The sequence below is a fragment of the Podarcis pityusensis genome, assembly GCF_964106645.2.
Source record: "Podarcis pityusensis genome assembly, chromosome: 10".
Classification (NCBI taxonomy): domain Eukaryota; kingdom Metazoa; phylum Chordata; class Lepidosauria; order Squamata; family Lacertidae; genus Podarcis; species Podarcis pityusensis.
Genome location: NC_138035.1, coordinates 74,049,646 through 74,068,412, shown reverse-complemented (window position 1 = coordinate 74,068,412; position 18,767 = coordinate 74,049,646). Strand labels below are relative to the sequence as shown.

General features: G+C 39.5%; 1 protein-coding gene across 3 annotated transcripts in view; it reads right to left on the bottom strand.

Annotated features, from left to right (window-relative positions):
- Window positions 1-2,872: 2,872 nt before the first annotated feature.
- BEND7 (BEN domain containing 7) overlaps window positions 2,873-18,767 on the bottom strand; it is a 54,392-nt gene continuing 38,497 nt past the window's right edge. For all 3 annotated transcript variants that reach the window (XM_081023770.1, XM_081023771.1, XM_081023772.1), the window contains 4 exons: window positions 16,879-17,104; window positions 10,418-10,537; window positions 8,280-8,330; window positions 2,873-5,519 (listed from right to left, as the gene is read on the bottom strand). In XM_081023770.1, the coding sequence (XP_080879896.1) occupies window positions 5,476-5,519; window positions 8,280-8,330; window positions 10,418-10,537; window positions 16,879-17,104 (441 nt within the window). In that variant the 3' untranslated portion in view covers window positions 2,873-5,475. The remainder of the gene's footprint in view (window positions 5,520-8,279; window positions 8,331-10,417; window positions 10,538-16,878; window positions 17,105-18,767) is intronic.

The window sequence follows — 18,767 nt, the reverse complement described above, 5'->3', positions numbered from 1 at the left end:
CAAGAATGCATTTATGTATAACCAAAGTCCAAGCAGTTTCAGGAGGGAGATTTAGAGTGCTTTGTACACTTAACCCTTCATCAGCTGCTTCTCTACTCAATTTGCCCCCTCAGCTGCTGCCTGCTCTCATTGGGCTCCAACACTGTGATTTATTTGTTGTTGGTTATAAGCATTTTGGGCTCTGTTCCATATAGCCTTACACAGCCCAGGGCCCAAATATATGGACTCCTCCCCTGCCCCCTTACTTGCCACCCCATGCATTAAGGTTTGTGAGAGCAGAGCAGCTCGTAGTTCCCTCCAACTCCAGTTTGTGGGGCAGTGGCACATCCTTTGTTATGGCACCCCAGATGTAGAATTCCCTTGCCACAGAAATTTGGTGGTTCCCAGTGTTCTTTACTTTTAGGCGTTGACTCAAGACACATTTGTTTTATCCGGCTGGTTGAGAGCTGGATTGCTGCTGGATTGTCTGAAAGTTTGGTTCTCTGCTCTGTGTTTTGTGTAGTGTATTAGGTACTACCCTGGGAACTTCAGGGTTGAAAGGTGAAATAGAAATTCAAATATTATTATTGTTTCCCATATTAAATCTGGAATGCTATAGCCTGGCAACAGACATACTACAGGGAGTTATTGCCTATTTATTTTAATTCAAAAATAAACCCTGTCAAGCAGGAGCAAGATTCTATGCCTCAGCCACTAATGCAGTATCCCTTTCTCAAACCCTGTTCCTTTGATCCCCACACATTCTAGTTTCGGTTTTGTGTGGTGTTGCCAGTATCCCAACCATAGTGACTCCTGCTTAATACACCCACTATTTTTATTTCTTCTAGCTGTTGTGTAATTGAACAGTGGACAAAATGGATACCCATTTCCTTTTTTGTTAAAAATTATCTGTTTCCTTTTCTCAGCTGCAGACAGATGTTTTCCCCCTACAGATAACTTCTGATAGCTGTTGTAATGTGTTTTTGAGAATGTTCTTCATACCTGGCAGGGGGGTTGGAGAACAGAAACAATCTTTATTTTTAGGATATACAGTTAATCCCAGGAGACGGAGCATCATAACACAGACAGCCATCATGTCGGAACACAAACAGATGCAGCTTCCCAGACACCATTAACTCCTGAACAGCCAAGGAGGTTCTGCATACAATTTACTAGAACGCCAAGCCATCAGTTTATTGTAACATGTGAAAAAACATAGGCAAACGAAATACGAATCCCATGTATATTTCTTTTTTTAAAAGGGTCTAAGTTATATAAGATGGGCATTATAGCATTTAGTTTAACATATAGATCGCATTATTATCTTATACACACAAAGGATGAAATCCTGAACACTAGGGAGCAAGTCCCATTTAACTCGATACAACTTCTGCATAAATATTTGTTAAAGTGTTGTTTATTTTGTGGAATTGACACACCCCATACATTTGCAACACACCCACCCACCCTATTCTTTTGACAGCAGAAAAGGTTTAGTCTCTCCATGGTTGGTGGAATCTTATCCTGGTGTTAACTTGTTTCTGTGCCAATACGCTTTTAAATGCTTAGGAATTTCTGCAATCCATTGCCATCTCTATAAGCATATGACAAAGTGTATGTACAGTGGTACCTCGGGTTAAGTACTTAATTCATTCTGGAGGTCTGTTCTTAACCTGAAACTGTTCTTAAGCTGAAGCACCTCTTTAGCTAATGGGGCCTCCTGCCGCCGCCGTGCAATTTCTGTTCTCATCCTGAAGCAAAGTTCTTAACCCGAGGTAATATTTCTGGGTTAGCGGAGTCTGTAACCTGAAGCGTCTGTAACCTGAAGCGTATGTAACCCGAGGTACCACTGTATTACTTTTACATACAATCCTATCCATGTTTACTCACAAGTAAGACCTGCTGATTTCAACAGGCCTTGCTTACAAGCAAGTGACAGGATTGAGGCCTCAATCAGTGCAATAGATAGAGGTAATGCAGAGGCTGATGTACTGAAATATAGTTGCTTTTCTGCAATGACAATGAAGGCCATTGCAAAGTTTTGTCCAGGAACAGAAATTCAAATGTTCCTTTTGCAGTATGGTCATCAACAGTGATGTAAATAGTCAGAAATAAATCTTGTCACCCTGCCCCTCTTCTTAGAATCTCACCTATTTATTATTCCCCACTATCCAAAGGTAGTCAAAATTACTATATTTTTATAGTACAGTGGTACTTCTGGTTAAGTACTTAATTTGTTCCGGAGGTCTGTTCTTAACCTGAAACTGTTCTTAACCTGAGATACCACTTTAGCTAATGGCGCCTCCCGCTGCCGCCGCGCGATTTCTGTTCTCGTCCTGAAGCAAAGTTCTTAACCCGAGGCACTATTTCTGGGTTAGCGGAGTCTGTCACCTGAAGCGTATGTAACCCGAGGTACCACTGTATGGTGTATGCTGCTACTATACAGCACACAAAAATATTCAGAAACTTTTTGAACGTTTGTTAACGCTGCTCCTGTATAGTTGATGGAAGGCTGAGGAAGAAGAGGACCAAAGCAACCAGAGTCTGTAGCAAGCAAGAGCTGTTTTCCTAATTGCTCTGACCAACAAGTCTGACTCAGATTTTTTAAAACAGAAGTCAAGGGTATCACTTGCAGCCTCAAGTCCTTGTGCTTCTGGAGATACTCTTGCAATCTCCTCTGTTCCTACTGACTACAGTTAAATGTAATGGGCTGGGCCACTACTTTGTCCACTGGTTACCACTGGAAGGAAACAGAACTGTCATGGTTTGGTGGCTGCTAGAGTATCGCTCAAATGTAGTTCAGGCTTTTCGGACAAATTAGTTTGTACTGCAATCTTTTCTAAACTACGGTATGTCTGAAAAGCACATGTGGATACACACACACCAGAAACACTTGTTGAATTAGAGTAATTTATTGTGTGTTTTTTTCTGAACTTGACAGATTCCCAGAGATTGATAACACAACACAATCTTATGCACCAATTCACAACTAGTCCCTTGTTGGTTTTATTAAGAACATAGTAATTTAAAAAATAGCTAAATATGTACATATTAATAAAACTTATATACATAAGATTGAGATACTTTTTTTTTACCTAAATATGGAATGATTTCCTAATAAAACCTATAAAAAGACTTCTGAAAAAAATCTGAACAGTAGTCACAGTAAGTAGACAAGAATACTATTATTTTTAAGATTTATTAAAAGAATGCTGATTGTTGGTTAACTGGTACTATATGTATGACTTCTTTGTAGATTTACTGGGGAGACTGAGTAGTTCTGTTCAAGAGGGAACAGTCTCTAATTCCTTTCCATCTCTAAGGAGAAAATGTACTTTTTAAAGACTGCAGTGCAAGTCAGGTTTATCTTGTCATCAAGAGAACACAGCCACATTTCAATAATTATATGTGTAATAATGATTACACATTATGTGTAAAATTCCATAAAAGTGTTAAACTGCAGTAGAAGTAGTTATTCAGCCTGAGTTGAACAAACACAAAAGATTCTGTATAAATATCTACAGCAGTGTCTTCTGGTGTGCTTAAGATGACTCTGAAATTTTCATTATATAACATTCATTAATCCTTCATTGGAAGTATGACCTAGTACCTTTTCACAAACAGACTAGGACAGAAGCCTGATTCTTCAAAAGGTAACAAGAATACATAAACCATAACTTCAGATATTATTTGTGGGCTTTTGGGGTTAATAACCTTAAAGACCAGTGTATAAATTTATGAACACCCATGTCAAAGTTTCCTTTCAAAAGCAGAAATATAAAATAAGCCAAAAATATTTGATGGGGGCAGAACACTTGCATTAGTTTTAACTCTGAGGAATGAGATAAGGAGATCAGTACACAATGGTGATAAATATATAAGTTTTGGAATGAATTTAATATAAATATTAGTTAACTGGCAAGTGATAAGGTGGGATTACATATATATTAATATAATTTAGAGTTCAGATTTTGTACACTGGCCTCTCTTTCCCAGCACCACCCATGATTCAGGGGATAACAAATATTAATATATCTGATTAAAATGGAGTGTGTGGAGCTTGACCCAGAGGATGTTTGGTCATCTATCTGAAATTTCAAATAACAAATCTGTCGTGGAAATTAAGGGGGGCGGTAATTTGCAGATTCTGGGCCAATTTCCTTCATCCTTGGCCTACAATATTCACAGGGAGAAAACACACAGGGATTCACACACCTGCCAGATGAGGAGGAAGTGAATGGGTATGCTCTTTACATATAAGTAATTGTGTGAGCATTTTCATTTCACAAATAGGCCTGAAGATGTGACCCAATATGAACACTCTCACTGAAGGGATGAAGATTTATGGAAATCAAGACTATGGGTAACTCTGGAACACCTAGTTTCCATAGTGTAAGCGCAAGAAGATTATATACACCCAATCCACTCACGACAGAATTATCCTTAGTTGAGGAAATGTGTGAACTCCTCGTGGTCAGGAGGAAAGTGTGATACTATGCTCCTTTGAGTTGAACAAAGGAAACCAAGATACATGTTCCTATATGCACTTCCTTATCACTCATTTCCCCCACTGCTGGACAGATCCTTGAAGAGGCAGGAGGAAAGGCATGTGTATTTGTGAAAATCAACACACCCCAAATGTAATGGTATTTCCCCTACATCTCATGCAAATATGACAGAAAAGCCATGTATAAGAGTGTTGGGGAGGCTATTGACAGCGATAATTATTGAAATAACTTTTTGGGAACTACAAGATGGTGCTGGCACTCAAAAGCCAGGGAGAGAGAGAGAGAGATGAGGGGGGTTGTTATACCAAATGGTCTGAAAAATAAAATGTCTCAGTAATCTCAATATTAAGAACAGTTCATTCCACGTTCACCAATACTTGTTCTGGACAAAACACCAGCATCAATATTAGCATCAATTATTGGGACTCTTATTGTCAAATACCATATTGCAACTTATTCAGAGAAGAATACTTGGCAATTTACCATCTTTACCCAAGAAGGAAAATCAAAGGCTAAGGAGAGAGAGAGAGAGGGAGAGGGAGAGGGAGAAAGGGTCTTCAGAACAGATGACTAATGATTCATTAACTTTGAAGTTTTTTGGTCCTTTGATTTCTGCACAAGAATCCAATATGAAATGGGGTCCTTCAGAACACCTTTCTAAGGGAGGCCCTTAACTTTGTTAATGTTTCGGTGTTTAATCAAAGATGGAACAAACAGCCAGCCAGCATGCATATACTTAAGTGGGGAAATGCAATCATAAAGACAAAATTTGTTCTATTTCAGTGGTTATCAGATTAATTGCACTATATCCTTGCTGAACAAGTCTATTCTGATTAAAATAAGAAACAAGTAATTTTGTGGCTTTGTTACCCTATGTTACAAAAGCATGAACAAACTTAAGATTGAGGCCATGATAGAGAACGCAGATATTGAAGTAGTCTGAAAACAGCGCTGGTGTCCTGCTCAAAAGTAAAGATGTCTGGATCTGCTAGTGAAACACTGGTGCAGAATGTGTGGTTTCAAAGAGGTTACCTGAAAAAGAAAAGCTGGGCTTAGGATCTGAAAGGTTGGCTGTATAAAACTGACACACAAATATTAAAAGTAACCTATGGATTTCAACATTAAAGTAATAAAAGGTGTTGTCCGCAATAGAATTAGAACACTAACAGGCTGTCCATAATTTATTTCTTGGTATGTATCTTTATTACAACCCCTGGGAATCACTTATGGAAAGGTATTAATTACTGTGAGAGAAATCTAGTACATAGAATTGGAGAATAAGGGAGAGAACACATGCAAAGGTGTGTATTAAGAGCAACAAGGAATTCATCTAAAAATATTACACACATGGATGGAGAACAAAGCACTTGCCTAACAATGCAAGGGAGGGTCTATCAAATATCTGAAATTAATCTGCAAAGTGGAAAGAACAGCACTGCTCTATTGAGGGGGGTTTTCAAAACAATACAGGAAGCACTTAAACAGAACTCTCCCACCCCACCCTCCCTACAAATATATATAATTACAATGATCTCCCCTCCCCTGATTGCTCACTTTTATTTGGGGTCACTTAATAATAATTTTATTATTTATATCCCTCCCATCTGGCTGGGTTTCCCTAGCCACTCTGGGCGGCTTACAGAATATAGCACAAATGATAACCCCCCCCCCCCCACACACACACACATCCTGGAGAGTCATGTCCAGATAACAATATTGGGAGACTGCATGGCACAATATTGTCCCCAATGCTCTTCAACTCTGAAATGAAGCCACTGAGTGTGGCCATTTGGCGTATGAGGGCAGTGTGTCGTCTGTGCGCTGGGAGTGGTAGCCAATGTTGCTGAAGCCAGAACTGGGATTCAAGATGACTAAGAGATTGGGGAACGGGGTCAAATGAACAAAACAAATTTCAGTAGGGACAAATAGGTTGAGAGAACTGGGTCAGTTTAGTTTGGAAAAGAGGAGACTGAGAGGAGATATGATAGCCATCTTCAAATGTCTCGAGGGCTGTCACATGGAAGAGGGAACAAGCTTGTTTTCTCCTGCTCTGGAGGGTAGGACTCAAACCAATGGCTTCAGGTTACAAGGCAGGAGATTCCAACTCAACGTTCAGAAAAACTATCTGACAGTAAGAGCTGTTTGGCAGTGGAACAAATCCCACAAGAGGTGGTGGACTCTCCTTCTTAGGGGTTTTAAAGCAGAAGTTGGATGGTCATCTGTGTCATGGATGCTTTAGCTGAGATTCCTGCATTGCAGAAGGTTGGACTAGATGACCCTTGGGGACCCTTCCAACTCTACCATTCTATGATTGCCATAACATCTGAGTCAGAAGAGGCTATGTATAATCCTAACCACTGTCCTAGTGATGGACTGGAGGAGGGCTAATAACCCAATGTTGAACCCTGGGAAGATGGAGGAATGGCAGGTAAGTGGATTGGTCAGTTGCATGTTCTGGATGGGGCTGCACTCCTTCTGAAAGCGCACTTTCAGAGTTTGCGAGTGCTTCTGGATCCATCTTTTTCACTGAAGGCTCAGGTAGAGGGCCCATAACCAGCTACAGACATAATCTTTGACAGGCAAAGCCTGGCCATGGTAATTCCATTATGAACTTCCAGACTCAGTTATTGCAGTGTGCTCCATGTAGGGCTTCCCTGGTCTAGACGCTCCAGCTGGTGTAAATGCTATGGCTACACTGTTGGTAGGAACAGACAACCACCAGCACAAAGTTTCAGTGCTTAAAAGCTTGCACTGGCTACTCAGAGGCTAACAAGCCAAGTTCAAGGTTCTTGTGTTAACTCACAAGATCCTTAACAACTTGGGTTTAGGATACCTAAAGAACCACTGAGGTCTCTAGGGGAGTTGCTGTTAGTAGTCCCCCATGGCTCTGACGCACAGCCCGTATACACCAGAACCCATGCATGTGGTGCTGGGGCCCCCGTTCTGTGGAACACCTTCTTGGAGGTGATCAAACAGGCCCCCTCCCCACTGAACTTCAGGTGTGTGGTTTAGATTTAATTTTAGCAGGCATTTTAAGTAAGCTTCTATGTTTTTATGGCTAATATTAACTGATTTTTCTCCTTATGCACATTTTGCAGAAAGGAGACCAAAGAAATAAGATTTCTACTAATGTGACTGCCTCTTTGTGTCTCACTTACGAACTTTTGATAGTAGAAAAATTAGCAGCACTAAGAAATTGCATGAGATGAAATGGGCACCAGTAAAATACTAAATAAAATTACTAGAGCAATTAAAAGCTGACATATAAAGACTTCGTTAAGGAAATTGATTATCATGTCTTCTTACATAAATTGCCTTGATTGCTTGATTGGGTGTGGGGAGCAAGAGTGAAGAGATCTTTATAATCTCTGTGATCTGAGGACAGATTTATATATTCAGTAGTTACTGAATACGAAAGCTTTCCCTAGACTTCTGGCTGTTATAAGGTCACATTTTAAATGCTTCTCTGTAATGAAGGACTCCTTGGGCACAGGCACAATGATGTCAGGGAGAAGGGTGTTGTCTGGCCTTCCTGAATTGTAGTGTTTTATGTTCAGTCCCCTGCCTCCAGTGGAGGAGCACTTCAACATGGAATAACCTCCACTCCTAGCACTACGGAACAGGCAGTGGAGACAGAGTAAGAAAATGTGAGGCATATCTAGTGACAAAGGAAAATGTAAGTTTAGGTAAGAGATGTTATATTGTGCAAGGTTATTCCAGACAGCCCAATTCTAATGAGACTATAAGCAAACAAATGGCCAATTTGTTTTTATTAACCAACAGCTTTTTTACCTGTTTGTAGTAGAGAAAGGTCCAGTTTCTCATCACAGTCGGTTGTCTCTACTAAATAAAGATAATACATAAAATATATTATTTCTCCATAATACATACAATTAGAATTAAGTAAAACAGTAGTAATACAATTAAATGGGAAAAGTGGTATGGAAAACAGGCAAGTGTACTACACGAACGCATCAAAACCCCTACAAATTAGAAGCATTTTAAGAACTTAGGGAATTCAAAGGAAGAGCTGCTCCATAAGACAATAACCAGTTCTCTTCAGAAGGTGACTGATGAATATCCAGTTCTCTGAAAAGAAGGTATAAATAATGCCAAATGTGATAGTTTGCTCCAAAGCTCTCACAGGGCCAACTCCATATACTACATGAATAGCTTTGCAAGTCCCATGGTTGATAGTCATATTGCTTCATATACATATAAAGATTTTTGCTGTATTGTCTGCCTTATGCAGGTTAGCTCTATACCCACAAGGATGAAATTCTGTCTCCACCTAAGCAGCATTTAAACACATCTCGCATTTTTTACATTGGAAGCAATCACATCTTTTTAGGCCAACAGCAATTGTGCCAGAGTTTCACTGAACTTCCCATCAAGCAAGATGAGTGCTCCCAACACTAAACTGACTGAAGGACTACACTCAAGGGCAGAGCCTTGCATACAGAAGTTCAATCCCTGGTCCCTAGAGTTAAATTGGTCCTGGGGAGCAGACGTTAGAAAGAGCTCTCTACCTGAGCCCTGGGACAGCCACTTTCAGTCACAGAGAACAATACTGGGCTACACAGGCTAATGAACTGACTTTGTATCAGACAATATCATATGCTCAAAAAGCAGTGTACATTAATGTCTACTTTAGGTTGGGAAAGGGACCATAAATCAATGTTGCTTTATTTTTATGGTTTTAGGTTGTTTCATGGAGAAGTAATATTGCGCAGTGATTATTATTGCATTATTGTACTTAATATAATAATAAAAAAAATATTATTTATACCCCGCCCATCTGTTATTGGTACTTTTTAAATATTGTGTGCCTCTTTGGCTTTTTTTTAAAGAATGAAAGCAAAACTGTAAAACAGAAGTTATACAGTTGATGTTAAATGTCAAGTTTTACGGCAGATTATTTTCACCTCAAAAAGTCACAAGATCGTTTGAGTAAATGTTGCAGTTAGAAGTTGATTTCTGGGATCACGCACAGAGCAAATGGTGAAATAGGTCTTGATCACCCAGAGGATTCTATAGCCCTCATGTTACATGCACGTAAGGCACTCATGGTTTCAAGCTGGAGCGGGGCCTTGTTCCTTGCCCTGGTGTCATCTTGCCAAGCTATCACTGCCCTTTGGTGTTCTCATTACGTGCTGCTGGTGTGTTCAAGCAGCTAATTATGATCTGGGGTTCCCTTTCAGATGGCAACATACGGTTGGAGGGTGCAGCTAGCATAGCAATGTTCTGGCTTGAAACCATGTGTGTTCCAAACACAAGTAATGAATGAATGGGGCTTAAATTCTAACCACATCAACTCACAGATCCATTGAAAGTGATGGAGTAGCTCAAGGAAATATAAAAGCAGTGAAAACGAGGAACCTGTGCCACCAGTTCTTCACCAACCAGAACAAGTTGGAGGATGTCAAGCCCATAAAGCTGACACACAAAAATAAAGCTGAGGAAGGAGAAACAGGTGCCTCCCCTATCCTGCCTTACAGTAGCTAGAACATGCTTAAAGAGAACCATGGCTCTATTTCAGCTGAACCTTTGGAATAATCACTCTAATGCAACAGTTTAAAAAAGGATACACCAAGACAGGTGAGGAGTAACACCAGTTGTCTCAGTGAATCATCAAGCGCTGGCTTACATGTGTGAAAACAGCCACAGATCAAACTCCACAAACAGCTTTCACGCCATCGTAAGACACAAAACATTTCAATGGAGGTGATTCAGATATTCAACTCTGAGTCATAATGACTAGTTGAGTGACAAGACTAAGAAATGTACATAGGCCTGAATCAGCCCTTAGGAGCAGTGTCCTTCCTCAGTAATTCTTAAAGGCTGGGTTCAGGCTGCTCACTGTCATACTGTTTGTCTTGCCACCTTGCTATCTGCATTCAGTTTGCTTTCTACCTCTTACCCTCCCTTACCTGAGCCTCTTTTTAACCGTCTTCTTGCCAGTTTGATTTGATCCTGAAGAATCTGTACCCAGTCTCTTGGGCCAGGTAGTTTATCCACATGGTTTGCAGTGCAGTATTTTTCTGTGAACACTAAAAACAGAAGGTACAAATAATCTCTTTACCAAAAGGTTGAAAAAGATGGAAAACTGCAAGCCAAGGTTTAAGTAACCAGACACAAGAAAAGCAAACTCACAACAACATTCTACATTTTATATAAAATGTGAGAACTGGATGTTTACATTTTTGTAACTTAAAATCTCCATGACTGAGCAAAGTCAGCATGTAAATGTATTCTTCCCAAACAATTTTCCAAGTGCAGGAAGATACCAACATGGGAGACCTTCAAAGAAACTAACTTGCAATGTAAGCTTGGACTGTAGCTGTTTGAAAGCACTCAAATAGCCAAGAGATTTTGCATATATTAGGGAAGATCCGGTAAGCTAAGCACTCTGCGAATGTTTACCATGTTGAAAAACATTAGCAGAAGATGGCACTGACATTCCAGAAATATTCACTAGAAAGATCAGTCTCCAGACATTTAAAGAGAACACCACAAAACATTGCCTTGGAATCTCCGGAACAAAGTGACACACGAAACTATGAAATCTGAAAACACAGTGGCAACATACACATAAAATGTTACTCAGATGAAGTGGAAGAAGCCAAAACAAAGCGTTGGGCTTACACACCTCTCCCCACACTTACTCTCACCATGCAGTCAGGAAGAAGACTTCTGAAAAAAATTATTTCATTCTGCCGTGAACCAGAGATCATGGTTCATGACAAACATATTATTTAAACAAGCTAGCTTTATAACCCATGGCTTGAATGTAATGCCAAGCTAGGCTCTCTGGTTCACATGCAATACTAAGCCAGGATTCCATAAAAGTGAAACTAAACCCAGCAGAAGCCCTCTTTCTGGCTGCGGTGGGAAATGGATAGGGCAGCATGTGAGGCAGATGCTTTTGCTTGGGCTCCTTCCAGCTCAACCCTGTACCACTAAACCACTGTTCAGCATTACATGCAAATATGACCAACATTTGGCTTTGATTTTATAAAACAGAATTAACAAGGGTAAACCTTTCGTGCACATTTCAAGCTACATTTCATCTACACATCAGTGCTTTTTATGAGCATATATTTGACAACACTGCTTCCTCATGAAACAAAATCTTGGCACATCATTTTTTAAAAAGTATTTTTTTTTAATTACAAAAGGGAAAAAGGAGGTATAGATCATCTGTCTTAGTTTTCTGTGAAAGATTCCAAATATATAATCAGGTATCTTTATAATAACATTTTAAATGACTGTCTGAGTTCACTATTTATATGCCTTATTGCTCTCGGGCTGTTTAACCAGAATGGTCAGGAGTGGGAGTATGAGGAAGTAAAGAAAAACAGGAAATATTTCAGTGTTTTTGGGGAACTGGTGACCTTTAACCTGAGAGACTGCCTCAGGTGCTCCATCATACAACAGCAGCAGCTTTGAATGGAGGATGAATGACCAATCAGCTCCTTTTGCTGCCCTACTTGCATGTTTCATGCAGCCAACCTCAATTCCTCCACTGTACTTCCTGATTAAAGAAACAGAGTATATACAAGAAATATACAAGAAATAGAGCAAAAAATGGAGCCATGCAGGCCTCTGACATGGCCCCAACGATGAGCTAAAACAGCCAGGACTCACCCCAGTGGTCAGCCAGGCTGGGCAGCAGCCAAGGACTGCAGGGTCTTAGAGGGGTCCTTCCCTGCCCTCTCCACCAGACCCCTGGATGCGTTTCAGGGGCAGGCAGCAGTGCTGCTTTTGAACAGGAGCAAAGATCAGCTCTGATCTGTGATGGCCAGTCTTCATTTAATATTCCCAAAATGTAACACTCTGGCCTGTAGAGCTATGAAATCCATTGATTTCATAGATCTGTACCTATACTTCAGTTAGGAAATCTATAGCTTTCATTGATAGGCAACATTGCATTTTGGGCAACTTAAGATGGGGGGGGGGGCTACCAGGGATGAAAGCTGATATTCGCTCCCATTCAAAAGTGCCACCACACATCCACAACTGAAGTGTGACTAGGGGCCCAACAATCGGCTGACAGTCAGACCTTGTGAAGCCAGGGGCATGGGGCTTTTGCACTGTGGGCTTCACAAATACCAGGCTACCAAGTCCTGTTGATGAGGGACCTCTGTCCTGAAGACACTGTGCACAACACTTCACAGGTGCCACCAATCAGCTGATTAGTGCTACCTGCATAGCCCCTGTTGGATCAGCCACATGTTTATCCATCCCATTATAGGTCAAGTGGGTGTGGCTTGGCCCAAACAGTCTCATGGGCCAAATGGGCCAAAAAACCACAAAAAACCCACAAACAAATGGGGAGGCCTGGTGGGTCTAAAGAGGCCTGTGGGCTGGAGGTTCCCCACTGCAGTTGTAGCTCAAAATATATTTGGGGGGCAGGCAAGTTGGGGAAAGCTGGGCTAAAGCTTTCCAGGACTGAATAAGCAAAAGACCTGAGAACCAGGTAAAGGTGAGGCAGTGAACAGAGGCAACAGTCCAGGCAGACAAAGACAGGGGCTATGGGGGGAAATGTATAGCAAAGCCAGCTTGGAAAAGTACCCAAACCACACGCTCTGCTACAAGCCCATCTTTAAGGCTTCATTTCTGTAAACATTCTCATCCTTTGATGGCCATCACTCTACTATTAAACATACCAGATGTAAAGGAGGAAAAAATACTCTGAATTTTTCTTTGCTTAACAGTGCACATTTCTAAAGTGCGAGAGAACAACCATCATTGATATAAAACTACCTCAGCAGAGTAAACATTTTTCTTTACACGCTTAACTGATTTGTTGAGCAGAGCCAAAAGTATTGATTACAGAACATCTGAAAGGGCTACAAAGGAACCCAGTGGCAATGATGCAAAGAACATCTTTTCATTCTTAGTGCGATCTTACACTGGCTGAGCCACCACAAGGGATAAATGGGCCCATAGTATCCAGCAGAACAGCTCTTGGAAGGCAGAACGTGCAAATGGAGCCAGGCAGAGTTAAGTTCCACAGGGTGCCATCCCTTGTGTTTGCTTCTGGGAGAGGAACCCCCATCCAGCATATCAAAGTCCTCAATGCAGTATCCCTTGTGTGACACCATAAAGACAATATAAAGAGAGCCCTCTTATTATAAACAGTGCCTAGCACTACCACTCTAGATACTATCAGCTGCTGGTTGTAACTGAAAATGATCAGTATTTGAGAACTGCCTTAGGTTAGGGCATTGATGGGGGGGGAACTTATGGCACTACAGACGCTGCTGAACTCCACCTTTGATCAGTTTCAACCAGTAAGACCAATGATCTGGGAACAATAGACGTAGTCCAGGAACAACTGGTGAGCCATAGACTTCAGATTTCTGAAGTAGCAGGCTGGTGCTGACAAAGCCCCTGAAACTAAACGGACCCATATTGATACCACCAGATTAAAATGGCTATGCTTAAGTGTGCAGGATAAAACACAATACAAACAAATGAAGGCAGTTTGCCTGACTGGCAGCATATACGCAAGCTGCCTCCCCATTTTCAGTGCTCATTTCAAGTTCTGTCTTACAAGTCAAAAGCAACAGCTAATGTCAGATTAATAACTAGGCTAAATATGATGTGGCGTGGGACTCCAGTTAGATTTGGACTCACACATAAGTATAGTTGCCGGGAGATTGTGTTCAATCAGCACACATCCTAGTTCCTAATTTTTTTATCCGCCTCTCTGAACAAGGAAAGCAGCAGCCACAACCCCTGCTATACAAACCAAACTGGGCTTGCTTGTCCCACCTGCATGGCAAGGGATGGGTGCCTGACTCCATAGCTGTTTGTAGGAATGGCCCCAGACAGAGGAAGACATACATTTGGCTCCAGAATGTGAACCAGCAAACCTCCCTCTAGCTTTTCATTCCACGCAGAGCTATCATAGCCAGCAACGTGTTTGGCTAGGGTATCTTGTTTATTTTTTTATTTATCAAAATGTATGCACCACTCAATCAAAAGAAACATTTTAAGCTGTTAACATAAAATCTTGCAGCAACATCACCACTGCATCCCAATGCACTAAGAATGTTGTAGGTGAAATAATTAATTTGTAGTTGGAAATTTCAAAGAAATGGGGGCCAGAGAATACAACTCTTAAAAATGCATGGCGTGCTTCCCAATATCTACATTTAAAACCAATATTTTATTTCATTGACCCTCTTGACCCTCAATAGCATCTTACCATCCCTATCTTTATGATAATTATTATATTTAATAATTTCATTTCTCACAAAAGAAGATTGTCATACGCAGTTGCATAATGAGCTTTCTTCAATGCTGATCTGTAAGCACCACATCAAAAAGGTTCAGTTAATTTCAAGTTTCAAACTATATTATGAAGCATCATGTCTTTGTCGGTTGAAAGAGTGGATAAAATTAGAAAACACAGAATTGTTAGATTTGGAAGGGTTCGATAACAGATTTGGATGGCACGCCTATTTATGGTGTGAGCAGAAGAAAAATCATAAAGGTTTTGAGAACCACATCTTCCGGAGATCTTTAATTGAAATATGGGATAGGTATAAAAACCTATTAGAACCAAAAGTCCCACACTGGTTATCTCCGTTAGAGGTTATGAGTGTAAAGAAAATCAATATGAGAAGGAATTGGATTACATATGGTGAGTTGATAGCAAAAGAAGGAGGAAAATGGAAAATGAAACCTTATGAACAAGTAAAAAAGTATGTATATGATTGGTTGCATTATTTTCAAGTAAATGAAATGTTTAAAAAGGATTTTAGAGAGAATGGATATGTTGAAAAAGATTCAAAATTTCAAATAGAAATAATAAATAATGATTGTAAAATTTTATCAAAAATGTACAAAATGTTGTTGGAATGGCATACGAAGGATGAGGAAGTCAAGTCGGTTATGATACATTGGGCTAGAGACTTTGGATATAATATACAACTAGATGATTGGGCAAAAGTATGGAAGGAAAATATAAAATTTACAGCATGTACTGCATTAAAGGAAAATGTTACGAAAATGATTTATAGATGGTATATTACACCGGTCAAATTAGCGAAAATGTATAAAACTTGTAATAAGTGTTGGAAATGTAAAGAAAAAGAAGGGACATTTTACCATATGTGGTGGGAATGTAAGAAGGTGAAAGGTTTCTGGGAGATGATATATAATGAACTGAAAAAGATGTTGAAATATATATTTGTAAAGAAACCAGAAGCTTTTCTGTTAGGAATAGTAGGAAATGAAAAAAATAGAAAAGATTGTAAACTTTTCCAATATGCAGTTACAGCGGCAAGAATATTAATGGCCCAAAGATGGAAACAGGAGGAATTACCGACCCTGGAAGAATGGAGAATGAAAATGATGGACTATGCAGAATTGGATAAACTAACTGGGAAGATTAGATATCAACGAGACCATAAGTTCATTGAGGACTGGGGAAAATTTGTAGAGTATCTGAAAAATATATGTGATGAGCAAACAACGCTCGTGGGATTTCAAGAAGCTCTTGTGAAAGTTTGAGGAGTATTGTAAAAAAGAAAATAAGATTGGGAAGGTATATAAAAAGGCAGTATTAAATTTAGGAAATGTGTAACTAAAAATTAATTACGGATGACTGGCAGATAAGCTGAAGGAAGTCCATAAGAGATAATTTGTGATAAACTTTTGATATGGTATTATATGTATATTGTATTGAAAACTAATTAAAAAAATTTTTTTTTTAAAAAAAGGTTCAGTTAAGACCGAGGCCCAGTGAAAACAAGCATCTTGTTGTGCAGTAAAATATACACTGAACTATTTTAAACTGTAGGTTGGAAACACCATGTCTGAATTTGAAGAAGGCATGTCTGAATGATTCCCCCATTTCAAAAAAAAGCATCCTGGCATGGGTCGTCACATATTACATTAAATAAGTGTAGAATCTTTGTACTTGTGTATACCAACAATTGAGCTGTACATTTGTAACATTTTTCACATGTAACATTCAATGAATGTGCAGTCCATGTACTCATGTACACAATAGTTGAGATGTACAAATCAGCAAGTGTAGAGTCTTTCACACAAGCCCTTGCACACGCCTTGTACTACCAGTTTGGAGATGTGTTCAGTGTTAATGAGGGAACAAGTCTTAAATGTCAGTAGTGATATGTGTGCAAATCTTTATTCCTCAACCTACAATCTGAAATGATGTAGTCCCGGAACAGTTTGACCATGCAGATCAGATTCAGATCAGATATCAGGAACGCATAGCCAAGGCAGGCTTGCAGATGAGCTTGAGAAATTTGTAAAGATCACCAATGTTTTTAGCAACTCCCAAAACGTGATACAGCATAACCACTAGATTATATTATAAAAGCACATATATTAAAAAGAAAGAGAACAATACCTTTTATTGCACCCACAATATTTTGGTCTAGTCCTTTTCGGTTGTCATTGAGACCTCTTTTCCTCTTGCCATTGGGTAAAGAGTTGGCCAAGGTCTTGTCATCAAAAAATGCACACACCAGCTTTCGAAACAGCAGACTTCCTGAACGAGTGTAATTTGCTAATATAGAGTCCAGTTGTGATTTCGGCATAAAGACGTCAAAGCCTTCAGCAAGTTGCACTTCTGGCTACCAAAAGAATATCAATGCTTTATTAGCACCTCTTTCATAACTATTTTGTTAACAAATGACATCCAAGGAAAACATGTTCACATCAACACACATACTAGACTTTTATGACACCAGAATAGACACTGAAATAAAATAGACATTGAAATCAAAATTATCAACTGAGTATAACAAAATGCACATCAAAACCTGCTCTGTCCATTATCTTTACGAAATTATAATTACTAGAACAGGGGGAAATCCCAAGGAGCTAGTTACCTGGATGTTAATTAATTTAATGCTGGCAACTGCAATTATGAAATATTTATTCAGTACAGCAGCAGCTTTGAATAATTGGATACTGCCCATTAGGAATTTTAACTAAAATTACTATGGCTACAATCCTGCACTCACTGTTAAATGTTTAATCGCACCATAATAAACTGTTGTGATCACATTACTTGAAATCTAAGCAAGTAATATAAGGAAACAAAAGTCAGAGTATAAGAACAAAAATATTTATTTGTTGCTCAACATCTATTTCGTCCAAAAGCTGCATGCCACTTGCCTCTGGGAACTTCAAGAGCAGGATATGAAGGCTTCATTTAAATATTATGACTAACAGTCATTGATCAACTTATCCTCTGTTTATTTGGTGAATCCCCCTTCAAAGCTATTTCAGCTTGTGCCTTTCATCACACCTTATGTCATATATTGATGACATGTTGCATGAAAAAGCCCTTCTATTTATCTTTGACTCCCAACTGTAAATTCAGCTTAAGAACTTGCAATAACTGGCACTAGGGCAAGATCTGATTCTGGAATCAGTTTTTATCAGTGAACACAAGTACCGTATTTTTTGCTCTATAAGACTCACTTTTTCCCTCCTAAAAAGTAAGGGGAAATGTGTGTGCGTCTTATGGAGCGATTGCAGGCTGTACAGCTATCCCAGAAGCCAGAACAGCAAGAGGCTGCACAGCGATCCCACTTGCTGTTCTGGCTTCTGAGATTCAGAATATTTTTTTTCTTGTTTTCCTCCTCCAGAAACTAGGTGCGTCTTATGGTCTGGTGCGTCTTATAGAGCGAAAAATACGGTAAATTGTTTTACAAAGTGGCATTCTAATTTATTAATTTAGGAATAGCAGTTTTTAAAATTACCCACAGCAGCTTACGAGAACTTCTTGAATTGCCACCTTTCAGAGTAAGACAAAATGATTCTATTTATTCGACTCTGCATTGTACAACTTTACAGTGCAACATTTTGCATCTGCTGCTAGTTAATAGTCAAGCTTTGGTGACCGTATGGAGATTTTCAAAGTGCAGAAAAGGTGGACAAGTTTAAGCAAGCAAGTAGATATTAGCACATACTAATCAGATTGCAACCGGAAGTTCTCAAGGTGAGAATGACAGGTGCTTGGCACCATATACAGAACTTTGATTAGAAACAATGTCCTGTGAGCTAGTTGATCTCATCAGCATCCCTTTTGTCAAGGAAATCACAATAGGGCTTTTTCTTTGTTTTATTATCACAATAGTGTTGTTGTTATTGTTTTAAAAAAATAAGGTTAGAAAGTGATAACCTAAGTTCTAAAAAAGCCTGTCAATCAGTATGAAGCATGGGCGTGCAAAGTACTGGGGAAATGTTTTTTTTAAGAAAAACTGAATAAAAGATGTGAATTGCCTC